Source organism: Trachinotus anak, unplaced genomic scaffold (assembly GCF_046630095.1).
Source record: "Trachinotus anak isolate AG129_WGS33_773 ecotype Australia unplaced genomic scaffold, CSIRO_AGI_Tana_v1 ptg000003l, whole genome shotgun sequence".
Lineage (NCBI taxonomy): Eukaryota > Metazoa > Chordata > Actinopteri > Carangiformes > Carangidae > Trachinotus > Trachinotus anak.
This window is the reverse complement of record NW_027273854.1, coordinates 930,137-952,817: the sequence shown is the minus strand read 5'-3', so window position 1 is coordinate 952,817 and position 22,681 is coordinate 930,137. Positions and strand designations below refer to the sequence as shown.

At 43.4% G+C, this 22,681-nt stretch overlaps 2 protein-coding genes across 5 annotated transcripts in view; one reads left to right on the top strand and one right to left on the bottom strand.

Annotated features, from left to right (window-relative positions):
• Window positions 1-3,399: 3,399 nt before the first annotated feature.
• Window positions 3,400-22,285, bottom strand: LOC139609575 (protein NLRC3-like). Of its 4 annotated transcripts, none has more exons than XM_071464355.1 (14): window positions 22,195-22,261; window positions 21,926-22,019; window positions 21,481-21,615; window positions 20,924-21,043; window positions 16,337-16,554; window positions 14,144-16,106; window positions 12,040-12,213; window positions 11,134-11,307; window positions 10,514-10,687; window positions 9,676-9,849; window positions 7,887-8,060; window positions 6,523-6,696; window positions 4,723-5,621; window positions 3,400-4,440 (listed from the first exon to the last, which is right to left on the bottom strand). In XM_071464355.1, the coding sequence occupies exons 3-13, from the start codon at window positions 21,594-21,596 to the stop codon at window positions 5,612-5,614; spliced, it is 3,471 nt and encodes a 1,156-aa protein (XP_071320456.1). In that variant the 5' UTR covers window positions 21,597-21,615; window positions 21,926-22,019; window positions 22,195-22,261; the 3' UTR covers window positions 3,400-4,440; window positions 4,723-5,611. The 4 variants fall into 4 exon arrangements, with proteins under 4 accessions (XP_071320456.1, XP_071320435.1, XP_071320464.1 ...); XM_071464334.1 differs by having other exon boundaries at window positions 21,782-22,019; window positions 22,195-22,260; XM_071464363.1 differs by lacking the exon at window positions 21,926-22,019 and having other exon boundaries at window positions 22,195-22,285.
• The window catches only part of casc3 (casc3 exon junction complex subunit), a 14,291-nt gene continuing 13,894 nt past the window's right edge, over window positions 22,285-22,681 (top strand). The window contains exon 1 of the mRNA XM_071464450.1: window positions 22,285-22,519. Coding sequence (XP_071320551.1) covers window positions 22,334-22,519 — 186 coding nt within the window. The 5' untranslated portion in view covers window positions 22,285-22,333. The remainder of the gene's footprint in view (window positions 22,520-22,681) is intronic.

Genomic DNA, 22,681 nt, shown 5'->3' with positions numbered 1-22,681 from the left:
TTGGTCAATTATCCACTTGTATTTTAGTGAAGGTTTTGAAAAATCTACTAATATGAAATTCATGTTTGTATTGTTTTAATCCTTGTGCGTCCTTTTAAAAAACTTAAACCGAGCTCCTTAGAGGACAGAAATGTTCCTGAGGATGCACAAGAGTTCATGTTTTCATGGGTCATGGGTCCAAGAGGGATGTGGGATTTTTGTAAGTGAACTCCAGATTAAACAAGTCAAAAGTTCTACAGAAAATTACTTCTCCAGTTGGAGACACAGGGAGAGGACGGGGACCACCCCTGAGATATGCACTACCCCAGGGAAATAAAAGTACAGGGATCTTTTGCACATATATATATATATATATATATTATATATTTATATATATATAAATCCAGGATAAATAGAGGACACTTCGCTCTCTAAATGCAGGTCAACTTGTGGTTCCCAGAGTTTGTAAGAGCAGAATGGGGGGCAGAGCCTTCAGCTATCAGGCTCCTCTCCTGTGGAACCAGCTCCCAGTGTGGGTTCGGGAGGCAGACCCCCTCTCTACCTTTAAGATCAGGCTTAAAACGGTCTTGTTTAGTAAAGCTTATAGTTAGGGCTGGCTCGGGTATGTCCTGACCCATCCCTTAGTTATGCTGCTATAGAGCCAGACTGCTGGGGGATTCCCATGATTCACTGGGCTCTTTCTCTCTCCCTCTCTCTCTCTCTTTTCTCCTCTCTCCTCCCCCACCCCCTCTTTCTCCTCCTAAACCCAACCGGTCGAGGCAGACGGCCGCCCACCCTGAGCCCGGTTCTGTTGGAGGTTTCTTCCTGTTAAAGGGAGTTTTTCCTCCTCCCTGTCGCCAAGTGCTGCTCTTTGTGGGAACTGTTGGGTTTTTCTCTGTAACAAAGTAAGGTCTCGACCTTGCCCTGTAAAGTACATTGAGATAATGTATTTTATGATTTGGCGCTATACAAATAAAATTGAATTGAATTGAACAGAGACTTCAGGACGAGGCAACTAGTTTCTAGGTTGTAGGACTCTATAGACATCAATACAAGTCTGGTTGGAGTTTGAAAAAACTGTCTCCTACAATCTGTCCCTAGACCAGAGAAAAAAGAAGGAGGTGGGATTGGATGGATAGATAGATAGATAGATAGATGGATAGATAGATAGATAGATAGATAGATAGATAGATAGATAGATAGATAGATAGATAGATAGATAGATGGATGGATGGATGGATGGAATTTATATGCAGCTGCTCAACAACGTGAGCTCACATGATTTTAAAATACTGGTTCCAACCTTTGCAGCCTTGCCTGATCAAACATGCCAGTAAATTAATACTTTCAGCACCCAGCCTGTGGAACACTCTTTCTTTACCATCGGCAGTTCCTGTGAAATCCCTACGAAGCAGCTGAAAAGGTTTTTTTCAGACAGACTGGACTACAGTGTAGTCCAATGTTTCCACCAGCCAATTTACACATAAATGTACATTTTGGCCCAACACCACCAACCATCCATTGACACTTTTTGTAGAATAGTTGAACATGACATTATCAAGATGAACAAACAACCTTTCATGTTTTATGTTTTACACCAATATCTAATGAAAAATTTAAATATTGATATGGTTTTAATAATGTCAGGCCGTCTTGATCTTTTCTTTATCTGGTCATCTGGTTGCTTTTGTTTAGTTATGGTTCCAGACTCTCTCCCCACCATCAATCTCTCACACAGACAGGAAACAGAGACAAAGGACCCTTCTTTTAAAACCAGACCACCTATTAACCCATCAGGGAGACGTACGTCCGGCTCGTGGGTCAGATAATCGCTCCAGAGAATCAACTCACTGGACACCAGGAAAAATGGGAGTAAACAACCAAAATCAGTTTAGTAACAATGAGACTTTATCTCTGGTGTGAGCCCTGGACTCTCTGTCTAATGAATGCATACCATATAAACCAGAGTTCCCCCTCCCTCCCTCTTCAGATAACACAATTATAAATCACAAGCCAAATCATGAAACCAGCATTTTACTCCTTTCAAACCTGTGTAATAATATAAATGATAATATGAATATAATATATTATAATATAAAATAAACTATCCAACTATTCTGTAATACAATATCCCACAAATGCTGCTGCTGTTGTTGTTAATATGTAACTTTTTTGTATCTATATATTTTGTTTATTATTATATTGTTATTTATCTTCCTAAATATTTGGTATTGCAGTTTCTTGCAGCTTTCCTGTTCTCTGCACTGCTTTGCTGCTGTAACACTGAATTTCTCCACTGTGGGACTAAAGGCGATCTTATCTTATCTTAACCTGTGTAATGTTTTTATGTAATTTAGATCAAACCCCAGATATCTATCCTATAAAATGGCTGAAGGTGCTGTTTGCCATGTAGCCAGACTGTCTGCATCCTCCATAAACTGTAACACAATAAACATTACCAATGGTGTTTTAATCTTTATTAGAATCAAATTACTGCTGTAAATTTTTTTATCCTCAGTGTAAAGAACCATTTACTTTGTGGTTTGGTCAATTATCCACTTGTATTTCATAGGGTTGAGATATGCACCGGTCCCCAGGCTAATAAAAGTTCTGGGATCTTTTGCACATTGCTCTTTGGCTTTAAGCTGTTCTGCTGGTTTGCACTGACCCAATTCATAACATTATCAGTTATTGATTATCTCTGTTCTTCTGCTGCACTCGATTATCAGACATTACCCTGTTCAATTACTATTAATACTTAGACTCATTGCTGTTGTGTTCCCTGATATTTGACTGACTGGGTTCATTATATGAATTGATTTATTCATTATTAATTAATCCCAGAGGTGGGAGGTGGTGCCCCCCCCGCCCAACAAGTGGTTATTGTGAAATCCTGAACAAAATGCTATACATCAATTATTTCACCCTGAGGAGAACTTCTGATCACCTCTCATCCACCTGATGTTCATCTAACCACAGCAACTGTTGTTCCAAACGTAGGCTCCATGTTTATGTGGGTGTTTGCTCTGCAGCAACGTCCCCAAGCTCCTGTCGACCTCTCTGAAGTTTCTCTGTTGGAGCAGCTCAGCTCTCTCATCAGCTGTGTTTTGTCTCATCTCCGCCTGTTGACTATGCCAGTTCACAGCCACAGGCAGATGTTAATGCCACAGATCTCAAACTGTCAGCTCACACCCAGATCTTTTCTGCTGATGTCATTAAATAACAAGATAACAGAACAAGTTCAGACTGCTGCAGAAAAAAGTTTATCAAATTGTCAAATACCCAATGCAAACACGTAAGAAAATATGACCGTTTCCAAAAAGGTTGGGACACTGTGTAAAACGTAAATAAAAACAGAATGTGATGATGTGTAAATAATGTAAACACATATTTAATTGAAAATAGAACAAAGACAAAATATCAAATGTTTAAATGCTGAAATTTTATTGTTTTATGAAAAATATTTGCTCAGTTTGAATTTGATGCAGCAACACGTTCAAAAAGTTGGGACAGGCAACAAAAGACTGGAAAAGTTGTGTAATATTAAAAAAACACCTGGTGGAACATCTCACAGCTAATGAGATTCATTGGCAACAGGTCAGTAGATGATTGGGTATAAAGAGGCTCCAGAGAGACAGAGTCTCTGTGCAGTGAAGATGGGGAGAGGTTCACCTCTCTGTGAAGGACCACGTGGACAAATAGTGCAAAAGTTTAAGAAAAATATCCCTCAACGTAAAACTGCAAAGAATTTGTGAATTTCAGCCTCTACGGTTCATAATATCATTAAAGATTCAGAGAATCCAGAGAAATCTCTGTGAGCAAAGGGACAAGGCTGAAAACAGTAAAAAAAATGTTTTTACCTGACTTTATATTGATGTTGTTGAAAAAAGTACAGGACGCTTGTCATATTAGAGCTGAGGACGACCGCCCTCAAGCTCAGGGTGCAGTTGTTTGATTCAATGCTGCCTCCTGGTGGTTCCAGGAGAAAATGCACAATTCATCTGTAATCCTTCAGTGAAGGTCGGGGGTTCTTCAAAGTCTGACACTGAGCACCACCCTCAGGCAAATCATTTGAAACTGCATATTCCCATAATCCTTTAGGAGATGTAAGCCGGAGGTATAATGTTGCCATAGAGTCACTGAGTTAGCTGTTAGCTGATTTAGCAACAACTGCGGCCCTGGTTCTCGAGTCTGTATTTGTTTACATCTTGTCCCCACCGAACGTTGCTGGATTAGCCAGAGTGTGTTAGGAGTTCAAGTTAGGAGTGACAATAAATGAGGTTCAGTTGTGGATTAAAAGATCTACAACAGTGACAGTCAGTGAACTGACCCCAGAGTCTCCAGTCTACAGCGTGGTCTCTCCAGAAAACCACACAGCAGCTTCACTCCTGAATCCTCCAGGTCGTTTACACTCAGGTCCAGGTCTCTCAGGTGGGAGGGGCTGGACTTCACAGTGAGTCTCTGAGTACACAACGAAAAAGTCTGTGATTGGAGGCAAAAATAAAATTAAACAATTCATATTTTGTCATAGGGCTGTAATCAACCCTGGAAGCCTTATCAACATAAATCAACAGAAAAAGCTATTTGTAGCATATTAAATCACATATTTTCAATAATCAAGATGATTACTGAATCACTTCACTACTTGATGATTTTTCTCTACATGTGCAATTGTTACATCATGTTTTAGCATTAAACATTATCCAATAAATATTTGTTGTTCAGGAAGAATTACAGACTTACTTAAATGCAGGGAGTTAAAGGTTGTAGCTCCTTTGCTCTTTCTGGAGACTGAAGTCTTCATGCTACCTCACGTTCATGTTTCCTCACATGAACAGTCCACAACACCTGGAAACTCACTCTGAGCTGTAAGATCAGTGGAGTCCTGCTTTGATTTGTTTTATCAGTTCTGCATCAAAACAACAATAAATGTAGAATCTAATACTTGACCACAAATCGAGAGAAACAGCTGACCAAAAAACTGTCCAATTTGAAATTAAGATTAATGAGAATAATTTAATACTGCAGTTCCTCACAGCTGGGATCAGTCTCTGTTGTCCCTCCTCTGATGTGTTATACTTGTTCAGGTCCAACTCATCCAGAACCTCCTCTGACATCTGCAGCATGTAGGCCAGAGCTGAGCAGTGGATCTCAGAGAGTCTCTGCTCTGATCTGGTCCCTGACTTCAGGAACTGTTGGATCTCCTGATGAACTGAGTGGTCCTTCATCTCATCTTCATCATCAGACAGTGGAAGATGTTGATGCTTCTGTCAGGAGAGATTTCACCACTGTTCATCTCCTTCAGGCTGTTGATGGCTTTCTGGATGGTTCCTGGACTGTTCTCTGTCTGACCCAGCAGACCTCCTAAGAGTCTCTGGTTGGACTCCAGAGAGAGGCCATGAAGGAAGCGAACAAACAGGTCCAAGTGACCATTTTTACTTTTCTTCTGTCAGTCACTGCTGGATGAAGCTCTCCTCTCCACTCCGTCTCCCAGGAACACGGACCAATCAGAGCCTCTATACACCTTCACTGCTGCTGCTTCAACCTCTGCATCATCAGGACATGGCTCATCCTCTCTCAACACACACACACACACAAACTGTCCTCTCCACTCTCACCTTTAGAAAGATCATCATTCCCAGCTATGGAGACAAGAAGAAGAAACCAGAGGAGATGGATTAGTGTTCACAGAGACTCACTTCACCAGTCAGTGATGCAGCAGGGACTTCAGTCCTATTCAGACCAGATGTGCAGCAGCTGCTTCCTCTCAGCTCTCATGTTAACATGTTGGAGTGAACACACTGAGCTGGAAGCTCACAGACCTGCAGAGACTTTTACCATCAAGTCTGTTCACTCTGCACATTTCACTCAGTCCACATGGAAATAAACTGAGAGTCATGAAGCTTCATTACTCACTGTTGTTTCATTTAAACAAAGAGTCTGTGTGTTGATGAACATCTGATCTGACTCTAAAACATCAGCTGACAAATCAACATGGAGGCTGTCACTGAGAATATCTGACAGCTGGACAGATACAGATGTGAGGACTGGACTTCAGCAGAGCTTCTGCTCTGTAGAAAGACCACATGGTCACAAACTGTCCTGATGAGTCTCTGAGATAAGAAGCAGTGATGTGCAGGCTTCAGTCAGACTGATCTCAGAGCTGTGACAAACATGAAACTGATCAAAACTGAGAGAACAAACAGTCTCAGATCAGATTGGACAGTTTGATGAATGAGGACACTGTCTCTGTCCCTCTGTGAGGCTGTCAGCTGGAATCAGCTTTATTTCCTGTTCACATGAACCAACAACAGGCGTCTTCACATCACCTCAGACACATGATCACATGTTTCTGGCTGCTCTGATTGGCTGACTGTTGTCTCTCTGTCTTTCTGTCCAATCCTGAAGCCTGTCCCCGTTCTCCTCTCACAGCTTCACTGAGGAGGTTGGAGGTTCACAGGAAACACTGGATCTTTGCTCTGATACTGAGTTTAGTACAAAACTGATGGAAGCAGCATGGACTGACTCCGCCCCTCTACTGACCTCAGAGTCTCCAGTCTCCAGTCTGGACTCTCCACGAGACCACGGAGATCCTTCAGGTCTGAATCCTGCAACTTGTTTTCATTTAGCTCCAGTTCTCTCAGATGGGAGGGGTTGGACTTCAGAGCTGAGACCAGAGAGGAACAGCTGATCTCTGACAAACTGCAGCTGATCAATCTTAATAAAGAAAGAAAGATGTAGATCAATGATTGATAATCAATCAGATTTGTCCTGATCAGTGATCTTTGTACTGGAGAGCCAATAGAAAACTCACACACATTTCTGCCCGCCTTCTCATTAGCATCTAGTGTGACTACTGCAGATTTGGCTTTCACTAGTACGACCAGTAACACGTTTTGCCTCACTAGTTAACTAGTAAAGGCAAAAGACACTTCAACTAGTGTGACTAATGAGCATTTGAGCTCCAACCTCACTATTTAACTAGTAAACATTTTGAGCCTTATTGGTTAACTAGTAAGGTCAAAAGAGACTTTAACTAGTTAAATAGTAACTAGTCACTAGTTAACTAGAGCAGAAAATGAATAGCAGACTAGTTTGGATTGTGGGGCCACGAGTGTGGCTCCTGGGTGTGTAGCAGGAGCAGCAGCAGTAACACTAACGAGCGACTCTTGCTCCAGGTGTTTTCTACCTTATCTGTTCATGAGTTATGCCCATTCTTCGGGGGAGTATTCATGGAAGTTGTTTTTCTTCTTGAAAAAATCAACCCCAAAGCCATAGTTACACTAAATATCTTACTGGTCATTTTTTCTGTCACTACAATCAATTCAGACCAACTTCTCTTTACTTTGAGCTTAGAAATATACGGTATGCTCCCATTTAGTTTGGGTATACAAGCAACTGACAGCCAAGCCTCTGAAACAGACACTCTGATTGGCTGTGACAGCACCCATTGGAACCAATAGGAGTGTCCAATTCAGTGATGTGACTGATGTCACTTGCAAAGATGGTGGATGACAATTGATCGATAAACAGAGAGGAAGCAGCAATGAGCCAGACAAATGGTAAGATGATCAAAATCTTTTCTAACTTTTCATATTAGTTTATCGACTGAAGTGAGTGACTCACAGGGAAAACAGGCTTTTTTGGAAAAAGCTGATTCTCTAGTTAAACGTGAAAAAGTGAGTGTGTGAGTTCTGACAATTTACTTTAAGTGAACAGACATTATTCATGACAACTCCGTGAAATGACCTGAAACTACAGGAATATCTTACAGAAGAAAAACTGCAACAATTCCACATGTCACTAATGAATTCTTTCAAAATGAACAGATTCAAGTTAGGAGTGACAATAAATGAGGTTCAGTTGTGGATTAAAAGATCTACAACAGTGACAGTCAGTGAACTGACCCCAGAGTCTCCAGTCTACAGCGTGGTCTCTCCAGAAAACCACACAGCTCCTTCACTCCTGAATCCTGCAGGTTGTTGTTAGTCAGGTCCAGTTCTCTCAGATGGGAGGGGTTGGACTTTAGAGCTGAGGCCAGAGAAGCACAACTGATCTGTGACAAACTGCAGCCCATCAGTCTGAAGAAAGAAGAAAACATACAGATAAAATCATTTACAGTCCAATTTTTGAGGGTCTTTGTGCGGGGGGTGGGGTCGGGCTGAAGCTGATCGCAGCTGACACTGGGTGAGAGGTGGGTCCACAGTGGGGCTGAGACCACTGGACTGTGGGAGGAACGCAAGTGTCCTAATCAATGCACTCTTCTCTAAAACAAGCAGAGTGACTTAGTCATTCTGTTCTCGTGGATCATCTTTATATCAGCCTTCTACAGACATCCTCCAACTGTCTGCACACCAATATAGGATCAATATCAGATCAATAGCGGATCAATATCAGATCAGAAATGCTGGAAATTTACAACAATACTTATAATAATAATACTATAATTAATATTAATTAACTTCTGTTACTACCAGTGTTACTACCACTAGTACTAATACTAATACTAATACTGTTACTTTGGGAAAGTCGTTGGACCATTTATTCCATATCCTTGATAAGACATTAATTTCTTCCTCTCGTTGTTCCAGCACTAGTTGGACATTTGGTTATACTAGTTTGCCTTTTATCACTAGTTACATCAGAAGCCTTGCTAGTGATGCCAGGCACTACTATGGTAGCACCAAAATATAAACTAGTTAGCTTTTTGGACTAGTAACGTTCAAAGTCTTAATTGTCAACTAGGCCACTTCAAATTAGTGACCTACAATTTAGTTAACTAGTTAAGTAGTGAGAGCAAAAATCCTTACTAGTACAACAATTGTATAATATGGACCTTATTAGTTCAAGCCTCATTTGACCTTACTAATTAATTAGTGCAGAAAATTGTAGGTCATTAGTTAACTAGTGAAGTGGAAGGTGCTGGTAATCAACACATCAGAGCTTTTGCAGCTCACGAGTTAACTAGTTAGACTTTGAGCGTTACTAGTTTGGTCCGGAAGGCCACTAGTGTGTCAAAAAAGTAGTTTGGATTTTGGTGGGACTAGTGCAGCATCTGGCATCACCAGTTAGGTTTGTGTTGGAACTAGTCCGACAAAAGTGCCACTAGTTGCTGAAAAAGAGTGACTAGTAAGAATTTTAGTTCAACTAGTTGGACAAAATGCTGAGCTAGTGTTAGGGACAAAGACGAAACTAGTGGAGGAAGCTGACATCTGATATCAGGGATATGGAACAAATAAAAGTCCTTCCATAAGTTAGTGAATAGGTGCTACTAGATAACAAGTCAGAGCTTTTGCAGCTCACTAGTTAACTAGTAAGACTTTGAGTATCACTTTAAGTATCCAGAGGGGCCATAAGTGCACCAAAAAGCTGACTAGTTTGGGTTTTGGTGCTACTAGTACAATGCCCGCTGAGTTTTTGTCCAACTAGTAGGACAAAATACTGAACTAGTGTGATCACTAAATATCCAACTAGTGCTGACAAAGACCAAACTAGTTGAGGAAACTAACATCTAACATCAAGGATATGGAATAAATTCTCAAACAGCTTTTAAACTGCTGCTGCCACTACTCATAATATCATCAATAATAATAATGCTATATTTTATTTGTTAGCTCTTTTCCAAACATCTAATGACACTTTACAAAAGAATGATTTCATTGATTAATTCAAAACAGTAACAGTCGGTGAACTGACCTCAGAGCCTTCAGTCTACAGGCTGGACTCTGCAGAAAACCACACAGATCCTTCACTCCTGAATCCTGCAGCTTGTTTTCACTCAGTTTCAGCTTTCGCAGATGGGAGGGGTTGGACTTCAGAGCTGAGGCCAGAGAAGCACAGCTGATCTCTGACAACCTGCACTCCATCAATCTGAAGAAGGAATAAAAGATATGACTTCAGAAGATAAAGTTCCTGCTTGAAACGATTCAGTGGTTCATCATCTGATGATGTAGAATGTACAAGTTAGAAGAAAATGGAAACTCCAACACCTGAACCCCACAGGATTTAGCTTCAAAACAGTGGAAAGAAGCTCTCATTAATATTAATTACAACATGCTCTTCAACTGTACCAGCTCCACCTGTGGCTCCATCTATCCAAACCTCTATTGTGCAGCCAAATTTATTTGAGATTCAACTTAAGATCCTTAGGTTTTCAAAGACAAGGAACATGTCAGGCTGAACTCTGGAGAGATGTGAACAGATAAATGATTTTTATGGTATACTGAGTTTAAGTATTTAAAGTAGTAAAACTGTTACTGTTGCTGAAACTGTACAAACATTACAGAGCCTTATACGTGAGTTGGGACCATCAGCTGCTTATTATATATTTGTTATTGTCATTGTTTTTCTTATTTAAAAACTAAGGAGGGAAAGAAAAAGTCATTGGACCAAGGGAGTGAAAAAGAAAACAGACTTTACCATTAAGATCCTTAATGTGCATCAGTATTATATCAACCTCATGGCAGTACTTCAGTGTCAACACAACTTTCACATCAGGTTAATCTCAGCACAGAAATAAAACATGGAGTCTGACCCCAGAGCCTCCACTTTACAGTCTGGACTCTCCAGGAAACCACACAGATCCTTCACTCCTGAATCCTGCAGGTAGTTTTGACTCAGATCCACTACCCTCAGATGGGAGGGGTTGGACTTCAGAGCTGAGGCCAGAGAAGAACAGCTGATCTCTGACAAACTGCAGTGAAACAGCCTAATAAAGAATAAAAGATATAGACAAAATCACTGATAATCAACCAGATATACCATAATCAAAGATCCTTTCTCCAAAATGAGCAGAGTGACTTTGTCCTTCTGCTATTGTGGATCATCATTTCAGCGATCATCATCATCATCATCATCCAAATGTCTGTACAACATTAATACACCTATTCATTTTAACTCAGGTACATACGAAGCTGCTGACCTGAGTCCAGTCTCAAAATATAGAATCAATATCAGATCAGACATGTTGGACTAAAAACTTACAATAAGTGTTTTGTGTTTTTATTGTGTTCTATGTTCTGATAGTGGTGTTTGGTGTTTCACAGTGTTCTGTATATTGCTGCACTTTTTATCTGTTTTTTATGTTCCTCTGACTGCAAATCAAGTTTCCCATGTGGGACAATAAAATGTCTGAATCTGAATCAGTGAACTGACCTCAGAGTCTCCAGTCTACAGTCCGGACTCTGCAGAAAACCACACAGCTCCTTCACTCCTGAATCCTGCAGCTTGTTTTCACTCAGCTCCAACTTTTTGAGATGGGAGGGGTTGGACTTCAGACCCGAGGCCAGAGAAGAACAGCTGGTCTCTGACAAACTGCCGTCACACAATCTGAATAAAGAATAAAAGATGTGACTTCAGGAGACAAAGTTCCTGTTTGAAACTGTTCAGTGTTTCCTCATCTGTTCAGAGCTGAAAAGGTTTAGAAAGTAGAAGTTAAGAAAGTGAAACAGTCCAATACAAACAGTGACAAACAGCTCTCATTAATATTAATTCCACCTGTGGCTCCATCTATACAAACTCATGTTGTGCAGCCAAATTTATTTGAGATTCTACATAAATATCAAATCAGACATGTTGAAGTCAAATCTGTTCATTATCGAAGTTGTCACATGACCTTCTTTGTGTGTTTTGGAGCTGAGCAGGTTTATTTAATTAAACATGTTATAGGAGAGTTTTGCATGTTTCATCTTAAAGCAACAGACGCGTCATGTGGGATAAAAAAGACACTTGAACTGGTGTGAACTTGTGAGTATTTTGGTGTAATGCTCATCATGTAAATTGTCAGCTACACTGTGAGAAATGACTTCATGAGCTCAGCTGAAGCAGACAGACAGATGAAGCTTTTGTGATGTTCAAATGAGCAGCACTTCCAGAAAATCTGTGACTTTGTGCTGCAGTTCGATTTAAGAACTAAGTTTCTTAGTTTAAGAGGAGAAACATTTCGTACTTTTCGCCATCCTATTTAAAAGTCCTCACACAGAAATCCTGAAAATGTATGAACCAATGAAAAACTGAAAGTTAAAAAAAAAAAACTACAGCAGCTCCAGTCAATGAACTAACCTCAGAATCTCCAGTCCACAGTTTGGACTCTCCAGTCCAGCAGACAACTGCTTCACTCCTGAATCCTTCAGGTTGTTTCTGCTCAGGTCCAGGTCTCTCAGGTGGGAGGGGTTGGACTTCAGAGCTGAAGCCACGACTTCACAGTGAGTCTCTGAGAGTCCACAACCAACAAGTCTGTGATCAGAAAAAAATAAAACTGTTAAACTGTCAAAAATAAAATCAGACAATTTGTAGTTGCACACAACATAAAAAACATGCTGCTCTTTACATTCAGCTCATCTTATCTAATTGTGTTGGACATGAAACAACTGTTTTCATCACTCCCTCTCAGACCTGCAGATTTTTCATGTGAATCTTTGATCTACTTTAATCTTACAGACGAAAGGCGGGAAAATGGTGTTACAATCAGGCTTCCATAACATCCCCAGTCTGTGAGTGCTATTTGATCCCCAGAGTCACAATGAAGCCTTCTTGTTTAGAAAACATAATTTTACAGTTTTCAATTATTGTTGCCAAACGGTGAAGAAATGAACAAATAGCTTCACAGTAATCATAAATGAAGTCAAATATGTAATCACTGATTTCAGACCGGCAAAACATGAACAACTACCAGGACACTCACAAATGATGACCAGTAATAATGAAGCCTTCCAATACACTGAACAACTGTTTACAGACCTGTATATAATTACATTTAACTCTGCTGAAGGGACTCCAGTGAGCAGGGCTAGTGGCACTTGGACACTTGATTGAGAAGGAGTACTCCTGGTCATGCCAAAAGGTAAAGAAATCAGTCTGGAATTCAGACAGAAGATAGTGGATGCTCATCTCAAGGGGGAAGGGTATTCTGCCATCTCCAAGTGTTTTGCAGTGTCTAGAACAGCTGTGCGTTGCATCATTGCAAAGTACAAGGAGACAAACTCTGTTAAAAACAAACCTGGGTGGGGTCGAAAGCACAAGATCTCCAAAACTTTGGAGAGGAAAATAGTAAGAGACGTCAACAAGAATCCCTGGATCTCAGCTAAGATTATAGTTGCTGAATTGGCCTCGTCTGGACTTGATGTTTCAAGGAAGACTGTTGTGAGGGCTCTTCATCATGTTGGGCTTCAAGGTCAACGACCCAGAAAAACTCCATTGCTCACACAGAGGCACATCAAAGCCAGCAAAGTCTGTCCTTTGGTCTGATGAGAATAAGCTTGAGCTGTTTGGGCACATGGATGCTGCTTTTGTTTGGCGAAAGAAGGGAGAGGCCTTCAACCCTAAAACCACAGTTCCCACAGTAAAACATGGAGGTGGGAGCATAATGCTGTGGGGCTGTTTTGCTGCCTCAGACACAGGGAACCTTGTTCGGGTGGATGGGATCATGAAAAAAGAATAATGTAAAGAAATCTGCTGCCTCTCTTGCTTTAGGCCGCCGCTGGGTCTTCCACAATGACCCGAAATATACATCCAAGTTGGTCCAAACCTTTTTGAATTTGAACAATAAAATCAAGGTCCTGGAGTGGCCCTCTCAGAGCCCAGATCTCAATCCTATTGAGAACCTGGAGAACCTGTGGCGGGAGCTCAAGGTTCATGTCTATGCTTGAAAACCACTCAATTTGGATGAGCTGGAGCCATTTGCCATGGAAGAATGGGCTAAGATCCCTCACGAGACATGTGCCAACCTAGTTAAGACCTACCATAAGAGGTTGTTGTCAGTTGTTAGTCAAAAAGGTTATACTATTTACTATTAATTGTCAGAGGGACACTAATTTTGGCTTTGTCATTTTTATTTTTTCTTGTTTCAAATCAGCACATCAGCAAAATATCCTAATAAAGCTTAGTGTAGATTTTGTCATTGTTGTTTTGGAAGCAATTAAACTATAAACACTTTTGGTTATGGTCATTTCCATGGAAAGATGAAGGGTTTTTTTTGATTTCATAAAGGGGACTAATAATTTTGACCTTAAGTGTGTATCCAGGGTTTTTGATCCCATGGTACAGTTCTACCTTGAGGCCCACTAACCTCATTAATCAGCCTCAGTTACATAAGAATAATGAGAATGAAGAACTAAACTACTAATCTACACTGATTGATAATTATATTGATCATGTCTGGACTCACCGAGCCTTCCTGCAGTTCCTCACAGCTGGGATCAGTCTCTGTTGTCCCTCCTCTGATGTGTTATACTTGTTCAGGTCCAACTCATCCAGAACCTCCTCTGACATCTGCAGCATGTAGGCCAGAGCTGAGCAGTGGATCTCAGAGAGTTTCTGCTCTGATCTGGTCCCTGACTTCAGGAACTCTTGGATCTCCTGATGAACTGAGTGGTCCTTCATCTCCATCAGACAGTGGAAGATGTTGATGCTTCTGTCAGGAGAGATTTCATCACTGTTCATCTCCTTCAAGTTGTTGATAACTCTCTTGGATTTTCTTGACCAGCTTGTTGTCTGACCCAACAGACCTTCTAAGATTCTCTGATTGGACTTCAGAGAGAGACCATGAAGGAAGCGAACAAACAGGTCTAGGTTCCCGTTTTTACTTCTGAGGGCTTTCTCCATAGCTACCCTGAGGAAGACATCAAGTGATGGGTCACTGCTCCCAACGTTTTCAAAATACTTCCAAATGTTCTTGAGAAAAGTCTCTGGCTTTGACTCCCTGTATTTGTAGTCTTCTCCCAGGAAGTCATCCAGGACCTCTGTGTTCCAGTCTTTGTAAACGTTGTAATAATCCCTGTCTTTCCTCAGGAAGTTCCTCAGGACCTTTCTCTTCCTGTTGGTGTAACAGTGGAACATGTAGACTGCAGCCAGAAACTCCTGAATGCTCAGATGAACAAAGCAGTAGACTGTTTTCTGGAAGATCACACTCTCTCTTTTGAAGATCTCAGTACAGAGTCCTGAGTACACCGAGGCCTCTGTGACATCCAGACCACACTGCTCCAGGTCTTCTTGGTAGAACATGATGTTTCCTTTCTCCAAATGTTCAAACGCCAGCCTCCCCAGCTTCAGGAGAACTTCCCTGTCAGCCTCCATCAGCGCCTGTGGACTCATCTCATGTCCCTCATCATACTTGAGCTTCTTCCTCTTTGTCTGAACCAGCAGGAAGTGCGAGAACAGGTCAGTCAGGGTCTGGGGCAGCTCTCCTCTCTGCTCTGTAGTCAACATGTGCTCCAGAACTGTAGCAGTGATCCAGCAGAAGACTGGGACTTGACACATGATGTGGAGGCTCCTGGACTTCTTGATGTGTGAGATGATTCTGTTGGACAGCTCTTCATCACTGGATCTCCTCCTGAAGTACTCCTCCTTCTGGGCGTCAGTGAAGCCTCGTACCTCTGTTACCCTGTCAACACATGTAGGAGGGATCTGATTGGCTGCTGCAGGTCTGGAAGTGATCCAGACCAGAGCCGAGGGAAGCAGGTTCCCCTGGATGAGATTTGTCAGCAGCAGGTTGACTGATGACGTCTGTGTGACATCAGACACAACCTTCCTGTTGGTGAAATCCAGTGAAAGTCTGCTTTCATCCAGGCCGTCCAAGATGAACACAACTTTACAGACAGCCAGCTGCTCTGCTGTGACCTTCTGTAATGTTGGATGGAAAACATGGAGCAGCCTGAGAAGACTGTGCTGCTGCTCTCTGATCAGGTTCAGCTCCCTGAACGAAAGCAGAACCAGCAGACAGACATCTTGGTTCTCCAAGCCCTCTGCCCAGTCCAGACTGAACTTCTGCACTGAGAAGGTTTTTCCAACTCCAGCGACGCCGTTGGTCAGAACCACTCTGATGTGTCTCTGTTGGTCAGGTAAGGCTTTAAATATGTTGTGTCTCTGTTGGTCAGGTAAGGCTTTAAAGATGTCCTGACACTTGATTGGAGTGTCATGGAGGGTCTTCATCTTGGAAGCTGTCTCCAGCTGCCTCACCTCATGTTGGGTATTCACCTCTTCACTCTGTCCCTCTGTGATGTAGAGCTCAGTGTAGATCCTGTTGAGGAGGGTTCCACTTCCTGTTCCATCACTTCCTTCAGTCACACGTTCACATCTGCTCCTCAGACTGATCTTATGTTGATCTAAAACCTCCTGCAGACCACTATCTGCTGAAGGGGAAGAGACAATGTCAGACTGAAGACAGAGAATCTGAGAATCTGCTGATTATTTTCATCAGCTACAGAAAAACTAAAGAGCAGCAAAGAAAAGCTTTTTAATGTTGTGGTTTTTAGAATCATCTGAAATGTCAGTGCTGTGTGATAGAACAACTGACACTGGAGAAAACAACAGGTCCTGGTTTCAGACATGAAGACATCAGCAGACACATGCTCAGTCTCACCTTGTACAGTGCTGCTCTGACTGGCTGTCTGCAGTCCAGGTCTGGCTCTGGGTCTTTGTCCACACTGGGGACAGGAGGGGTCTCCTGAAGACCCAGACTGGTCCCAGTATGAGCTGAAGCACTGTCTGCAGAACCAGTGTCCACAGCTGGTAGAGACTGGATCCTTCAGGACGTCCTGACACAGCTGCTCCTCCACAGAGACACCACACCTCTTCTCTCTGTGAAGACATTTCTTTATCACTAACATGTCACAGTCCCAGGTCCACATCTCTGTTCTGATTGGTTGCCCACCTCAAGAGGGATTTTCACGCTGACTAGTTGTAAAGTTGTGTTTGATCCCCCTTCAAAACAGTGGAGTCAATTTAATTGTGACTACAAAAAATTGCCTAATTTTATATTCATCCATCAAATATTTTAAATCATGAAGATACTTTAACTATGATTTTTTTTTGTAAATCTTCAGGGTGCTGATAATGTATTTTTATTATTTGGCCATTTAAAGCTGCTATATTATATTATGATAACAACTTATTACATAACTGTGGAACTTTCTCTGTATTCAATAGTGTTTGTGTAATTTCTTTCTTCTTCTGGCTCTCAACGAAGGCGGACGCATCTTCCCCCTCTCTCCTCTCCCTTTTTTTCCCTGCCTTGCATCTCACGTCTCGTCCTGTCTTGTCTAAACCTTGGAAGCCTCTCTCCGCACTGCTCTCTAAATCTAAAATCATGGAATTGGTCAACTGGTCTCTCAACGCAATTGACAGGATCTTCTCGACGAGAAGCCCGGGTCTGTGGCAATAGACAGAGCTGTTAATGCTCAGACTGTGGTCATAAATCGCAACATGGGTCACATCTTGGAGAAGCTTGTAGCTTTGAAAAGGAGAATGGATGGAGATGACCAGAATGGACTAACAGAGTAAGCCGTGTCTATTGAAATACGACTGCTCGCCCTAACCCAAACAATCATAATCTAATCTGCGTTCCGGCCCCCGCAGCACCAGCCTTGGCCAAGGCCGGTGCTGGAACAACTCCCCCACGAGATCGCTGCAGTGAGACGCTTCTACCCCCTCCCTTCCTCCACGGACACCTGTAGATTGTTGACTCCGTCCGGGACCCGATCAAGGATGTCTCCATGGCAACTTGCTGTGTTATCGCGATGACACCCTGCGAACTGAGGTACTGATTGTGAACTAGACGAAGCGACTCTCCAGGCCTATGCACACACACACATTCACGGCACTCCTCACATGTACATATGCAACACACACCCCAACCCCCCCAACCCCATCCCACGCCTTTGCCGCTTCCTCCCATCCAGTGCAGCGGGCGGGGTCCGATGGTGGCGCCTCAATGGCAGCGGCTGGCTGTCTGTCTGTACTGGAACCACCTCCTCCACCCCTCCCCCCTCCCCTGGAGCAAGTTGTTTGCGTCGATATGTTGTAAAATGTGCTAATATATGCTTATGTTGCCGAGGTTTTTTTTTATCAAATCCACACTGTACCCCCCCCCCGGAGTATAGTTTGGGTTTATTTCTTTTTTTTTCTCCTCTCCTCTCCACATGCCCCCCCCCCCTTTTTTGCTACAGTCATCCTGTTATGTTATGTGTTGACGGGGTGATTGTTGTAATTTCGCTGCAATTGTACTTGTACTGTTACAGTGACAGTAAAGCCAATCCAATCCAATCACCCACACTACCAGAGGAGGAGACACTTTTGGAGGTGACACCTCCAACATGGAGACACAGTGTTTATTCTCTGTGGATATTCTCATTTGTCCAGGTCATAATATCTCAAAGGAGTTTTAAATCTAAAGCAACTGGACTTGGTTATTTGTCTAGGAAGACGTTTCACCTCTCATCCAAGAGGCTTCATCAGTTCATCACCTGACCAGGCTGGGACTGGTCCAACTATCTGGTGTGGAGACCCAGGTATTTAACCTCTGGGAGGGGCTTTCACAAGGCTGATGATGTCATTGGTTCCCTTTTACCCCTTTTCCACCAAACTGGTGCTAGAGCTGGTTCGTGGTTGGTTCAGCTGCGAACCGGTTTGCTTTTCCACAGGCGGGTGCCAGCCAGAGCCACGTCATCACGTCAATGTATACGTATACGTCACGTCATTTCCTCAATAGAACAAGCGCCAAATTCAATCACCACAACAAAGATGGAGGACTACGTTGCGGTCATACCTGTCAAGTATCCCGTTCTGGCCGGGAAAGTCCCGTATTGTACCCTTCTTTCCCGCCGTCCTCCCGTACTAGTATTTTCCCGTAAATATCCCGTATTTTAACCTGCGTTATTAAAAAATAATAATACCGGGCCCGGGCGGAGTAAAAACAAAACACCCCCTGACCTCTGACCCGAGCTCTGTCGCTAGCCTCGCGATAATAAGAGATGGACGCGACAGAGCGGGAAAACCCAAACCGTCAGTAAATACCGAGACCGGTGGGACCGCGGATTTTCCAGCTCCGGAAGAGAATTTAGCGCCACTCTGGCCCGGTTCACAAACAGTCCCTCAAAAACAGGCCGAAAGAATAAAGTCTGCGACAAACTGGTACAAGTCTGTAAAACAGTAAAATGGAAAGAAAAACTGAAAGAAAAGCAATATGAAACGAAAAGAATGTGTGGAATGAAAACAAAATGTAATATAATATAATATGCAAATAAGACATTAAACAAATACTTTTCACATATACCCGTTTGTGTTTTCATTCAGGCTGTAATGAATGTTCACAGCACGTCAGTGTCAACTCAGGTGACAGGTGGTGACTCCAGCTTTCCTGTGCACCTGTTAAAACGTGAGGGACACTGGGGCTCGGTCGGGGGGGTCGGACTAAGTTTCCCTTATTAACCTGACAGGTGTGTCTGCGGGTCACGTGCTGCTGTTGGCGCTTCGAGCCTTTCTTGGGGAGCAACACTCGGCATCCAGCAGGTAAATACCGCAGCGACCACGCTCGAGGCGGTCAGTAATCCCGCCCCCGCTCGTGACGTAAGCCCGACGCCCCCAGCGTGGCTCTTCCTACGGGCCCAGCAGGGAGTCGGTGCTGGCCGAGCACCGGTTTGAGAGCCAGGAACCGGCGCTTTGTCTGTGGAAAACCAAAGAACTGGGGCTAAGTCTGGCTCTCGCTCCGAACCAGCCCTGGAACCAGTCCGGTGGAAAAGGGGCAACAGGGGTAACAGTGGTTACAGTGACTGTCTGGGTGGAGAGTTGGTTTCCACTTCGTTAGAGCCCTATTGTGTTATAACCACAGTCGTTGGAGTCACATGCCACTTGTGAACAGTTGTTTCTCTTAGAGGTTAAATTGTTGAATCTCCTGGGAAGGGATGAAAGGGCAGCAGTGTAAATTGGAGATAGGTGGTGTCTGAGGCCTCCTGCCCTGCTGAGGGATGGTTTCTCTACTTTCACATAGATGGCTTCTTTCACTCCTCTTTAGAACCACCTGTCCTCCCTGTCCAGGATGTGAACCTTGCTGTCCTCAAAGGAGTGGGCTTTCTCCTTTAAGGAGTCACAAGTGGCGTGTGACTCCAACGACTGTGGTTATAACACAACAGGGCTCTAACGAAGTGGAAACCAACTCTCCACCCAGACAGTCACTGTAACCACTGTCGCTGGCACATGATTGGCTGCTGCAGGTCTGGAAGTGATCCAGACCAGAGCCGAGGGAAGCAGGTTCCCCTGGATGAGGTTTGTCAGCAGCAGGTTGACTGATGACGTCTGTGTGACATCAGACACAACCTCCCTGTTGGTGAAATCCAGTGAAAGTCTGCTTTCATCCAGGCCGTCCAAGATGAACACAACTTTACAGACAGCCAGCTGCTCTGCTGTGACCTTCTGTAATGTTGGATGGAAAACATGGAGCAGCCTGAGAAGACTGTACTGCTGCGCTCTGATCAGGTTCAGCTCCCTGAACGAAAGCAGAACCAGCAGACTGACATCTTGGTTCTCCAAGCCCTCTGCCCAGTCCAGACTGGACTTCTGGCGTGTGACTCCAACGACTGTGGTTATAACACAACAGGGCTCTAACGAAGTGGAAACCAACTCTCCACCCAGACAGTCACTGTAACCACTGTCGTTGGCACATGGAGCACAAAGGGAACCAATGACATCATCAGCCTTGTGAAAGCCCCTCCCAGAGGTTAAATACCTGGGTCTCCACACCAGATAGTTGGACCAGTCCCAGCCTGGTCAGGTGATGAACTGATGAAGCCTCTTGGATGAGAGGTGAAACGTCTTCCTAGACAAATAACCAAGTCCAGTTGCTTTCGATTTAAAACTCCTTTGAGAGTGTTTATTCTCTGTAATTCTTTTCATTGGCAGGTCTACAGACTGGTGGGGCTCACACAGGGCTTGACATGAAATCAGGCTTGTGTTCGTGCACCAACTTTCACACTGACTAAGGTTGATGAAGCAGTAACACGAGAACGCTCTGCTTCAAAAATCTGATCAACAGAGTGTGCATGTTTGTGTCTTTGAGTCTTGGTTGTGAACCTGCACAGAGACTATAAATCTGGCCCCTGGTTTCTCTCTGTCTCCTTCATATCTAATAACTGAATCATCTTCAGCCCAGTTTACAGCAGGAACAGTCTCTTACTGTGAGTCTGAGGGTCCAGGTTCAGGACTGAAGAGTGGAGGATTTCCTTTGGATCGGTCACTCTTCACAGACAGACAGCTGGGTCCTGGAGACTCTGCTCTCAGTCTGTGTTTCTGACCTCTGAAAACACAAACATGTTTTCATTTATCTCACTAGCACACTCTATTTTTGTGACAATAAGACTCTGAATTGGTATTTCATTGTAACTGATATAGGAAAAATAATACACAAAAGGACTTAACACTAAGAGTAAGGAATAAATAACTAAGTATAAATAGTATTTTATTTTTGAAGTTTTCTAAAAGTAAATCTGAGGGAGCCTGTTTGACTGGGCGTGATGCTGCTGATAGAATGAGTAATAAAGCTGCAGCCACAGTCTATAGATTAATGTTAACACTGTATTGCCAAATATAAGTCAGGTGTGATTGTGTGGCAAAAAACCTGTGTAGTCCTACTTTTCTTTTCACACAGAAAGTTGATCAATAAAGAATCAGACCAATACGCAGAATCAATAATGCCACTGGCATCAATAAAATCCCCAGTAGCAGGCCTCTTACTGTGAGTCTGAGGGTCCAGGTTCAGGACTGAAGAGCGGAGGATTTCCTTTGGACCGGTCACTCTTCACAGACAGACAGCTGGGTCCTGGAGACTCTTCCTCCACACAGTCACTCATCTTCAGGACTTCATTCAGTCTGAGGGAAACCAGTAACACTGACTGTGAGCTCACACACACACACACACACTTACAGGGTATACAGGTAACAAACCCCCCCTGGTCAGTGTTCACGTGTATCATTCAGCTCAACCACAACGTTGAGTCAAACTTGATTATGACTGAGAAAACAGGAAGTACCACACCTCATGCTGTTCCCTCCTGTCCTCTCAGTGTCTCTGTGGACAGGGGTCCACTGTGGCTCCTCTTCCCTCCACAGTCCACAGGGACAAACTGACTCAGAGACTTTGCCAGTGAAACAATAATAATAATGTTGTGTTAGCACTAACCTGCCTTGGCCTTCCGTTTCCCTCCTTCGGCCCCGTCGACTCAAAATGTAATCTGAACTAACACTGAACACTCAGTTTCACGTGTTCTTCCCCTCTGCAAGCACAGGAAATCACGAGACTGTCTGCGTGTGTTGTTTAGCTTATTGTCTATTATAACTTTATAACTTTATACCTCTATAACTTTATCATTTAAATCGTGTCTCTTGTAAAGAGTCTCTTGTAAAGAGACAAGTTTTCCATGTCTGAACTGTTAAAAACTAAATACAAACCGTGTTTAAAATAAGCTTCCAGGAGATGGCGGTGAATAAAAAGTAGATGTCTGGTGTCGCTCTCACAGCCACACTGAAGAAGAACTTCACCACCCACAATCCTTTGCCTCTTTCCGGTTCCAACCATTCGAGCCCTAAGATGGCGGACCGGCGGCGAAGGAGGAGGCGCGCGTCCCAGGACAGCGAGGACGACGACGAGTCCGGTTCGGGTTCGGACAGTGGGAGATCGGGGTCCCCGGCGACCAAGAGCCGAGGGAGAGATCCCGACCCGCCGGAGGCGACAGCCAGCCGCCCCGAGGCGAAGAGCGACGTGGAGTCCGAGTGTGTGAGTAACGGCTAACTCTGGGAGCTAACGTTAGCTCGGCGAGCAGACAGTTCCATGTCCCGGCCAGGAGCTGGGACAGATGCCGCCTCTAGTAAAACTTTTCCTGGAAGTCGAGTCCTGGTTTTGGTTTGGTGTTACCGTGGGGGAACTAACAGTGGACGC

Excerpts from the sequence above, each read along its gene's own strand:
- LOC139609575 (XM_071464334.1), bottom strand. Across the intron at positions 16,555-20,923 it reads CCTGGACCCTCAGACTCACA|AGAGAAGAGGTGTGGTGTCT; the intron begins GTAAGAGACTGT and ends ATGTCTTCACAG. Across the intron at positions 9,850-10,513 it reads TGTAAAGTGGAGGCTCTGGG|ATTGATGGAGTGCAGGTTGT; the intron begins GTCAGACTCCAT and ends TTCCTTCTTCAG.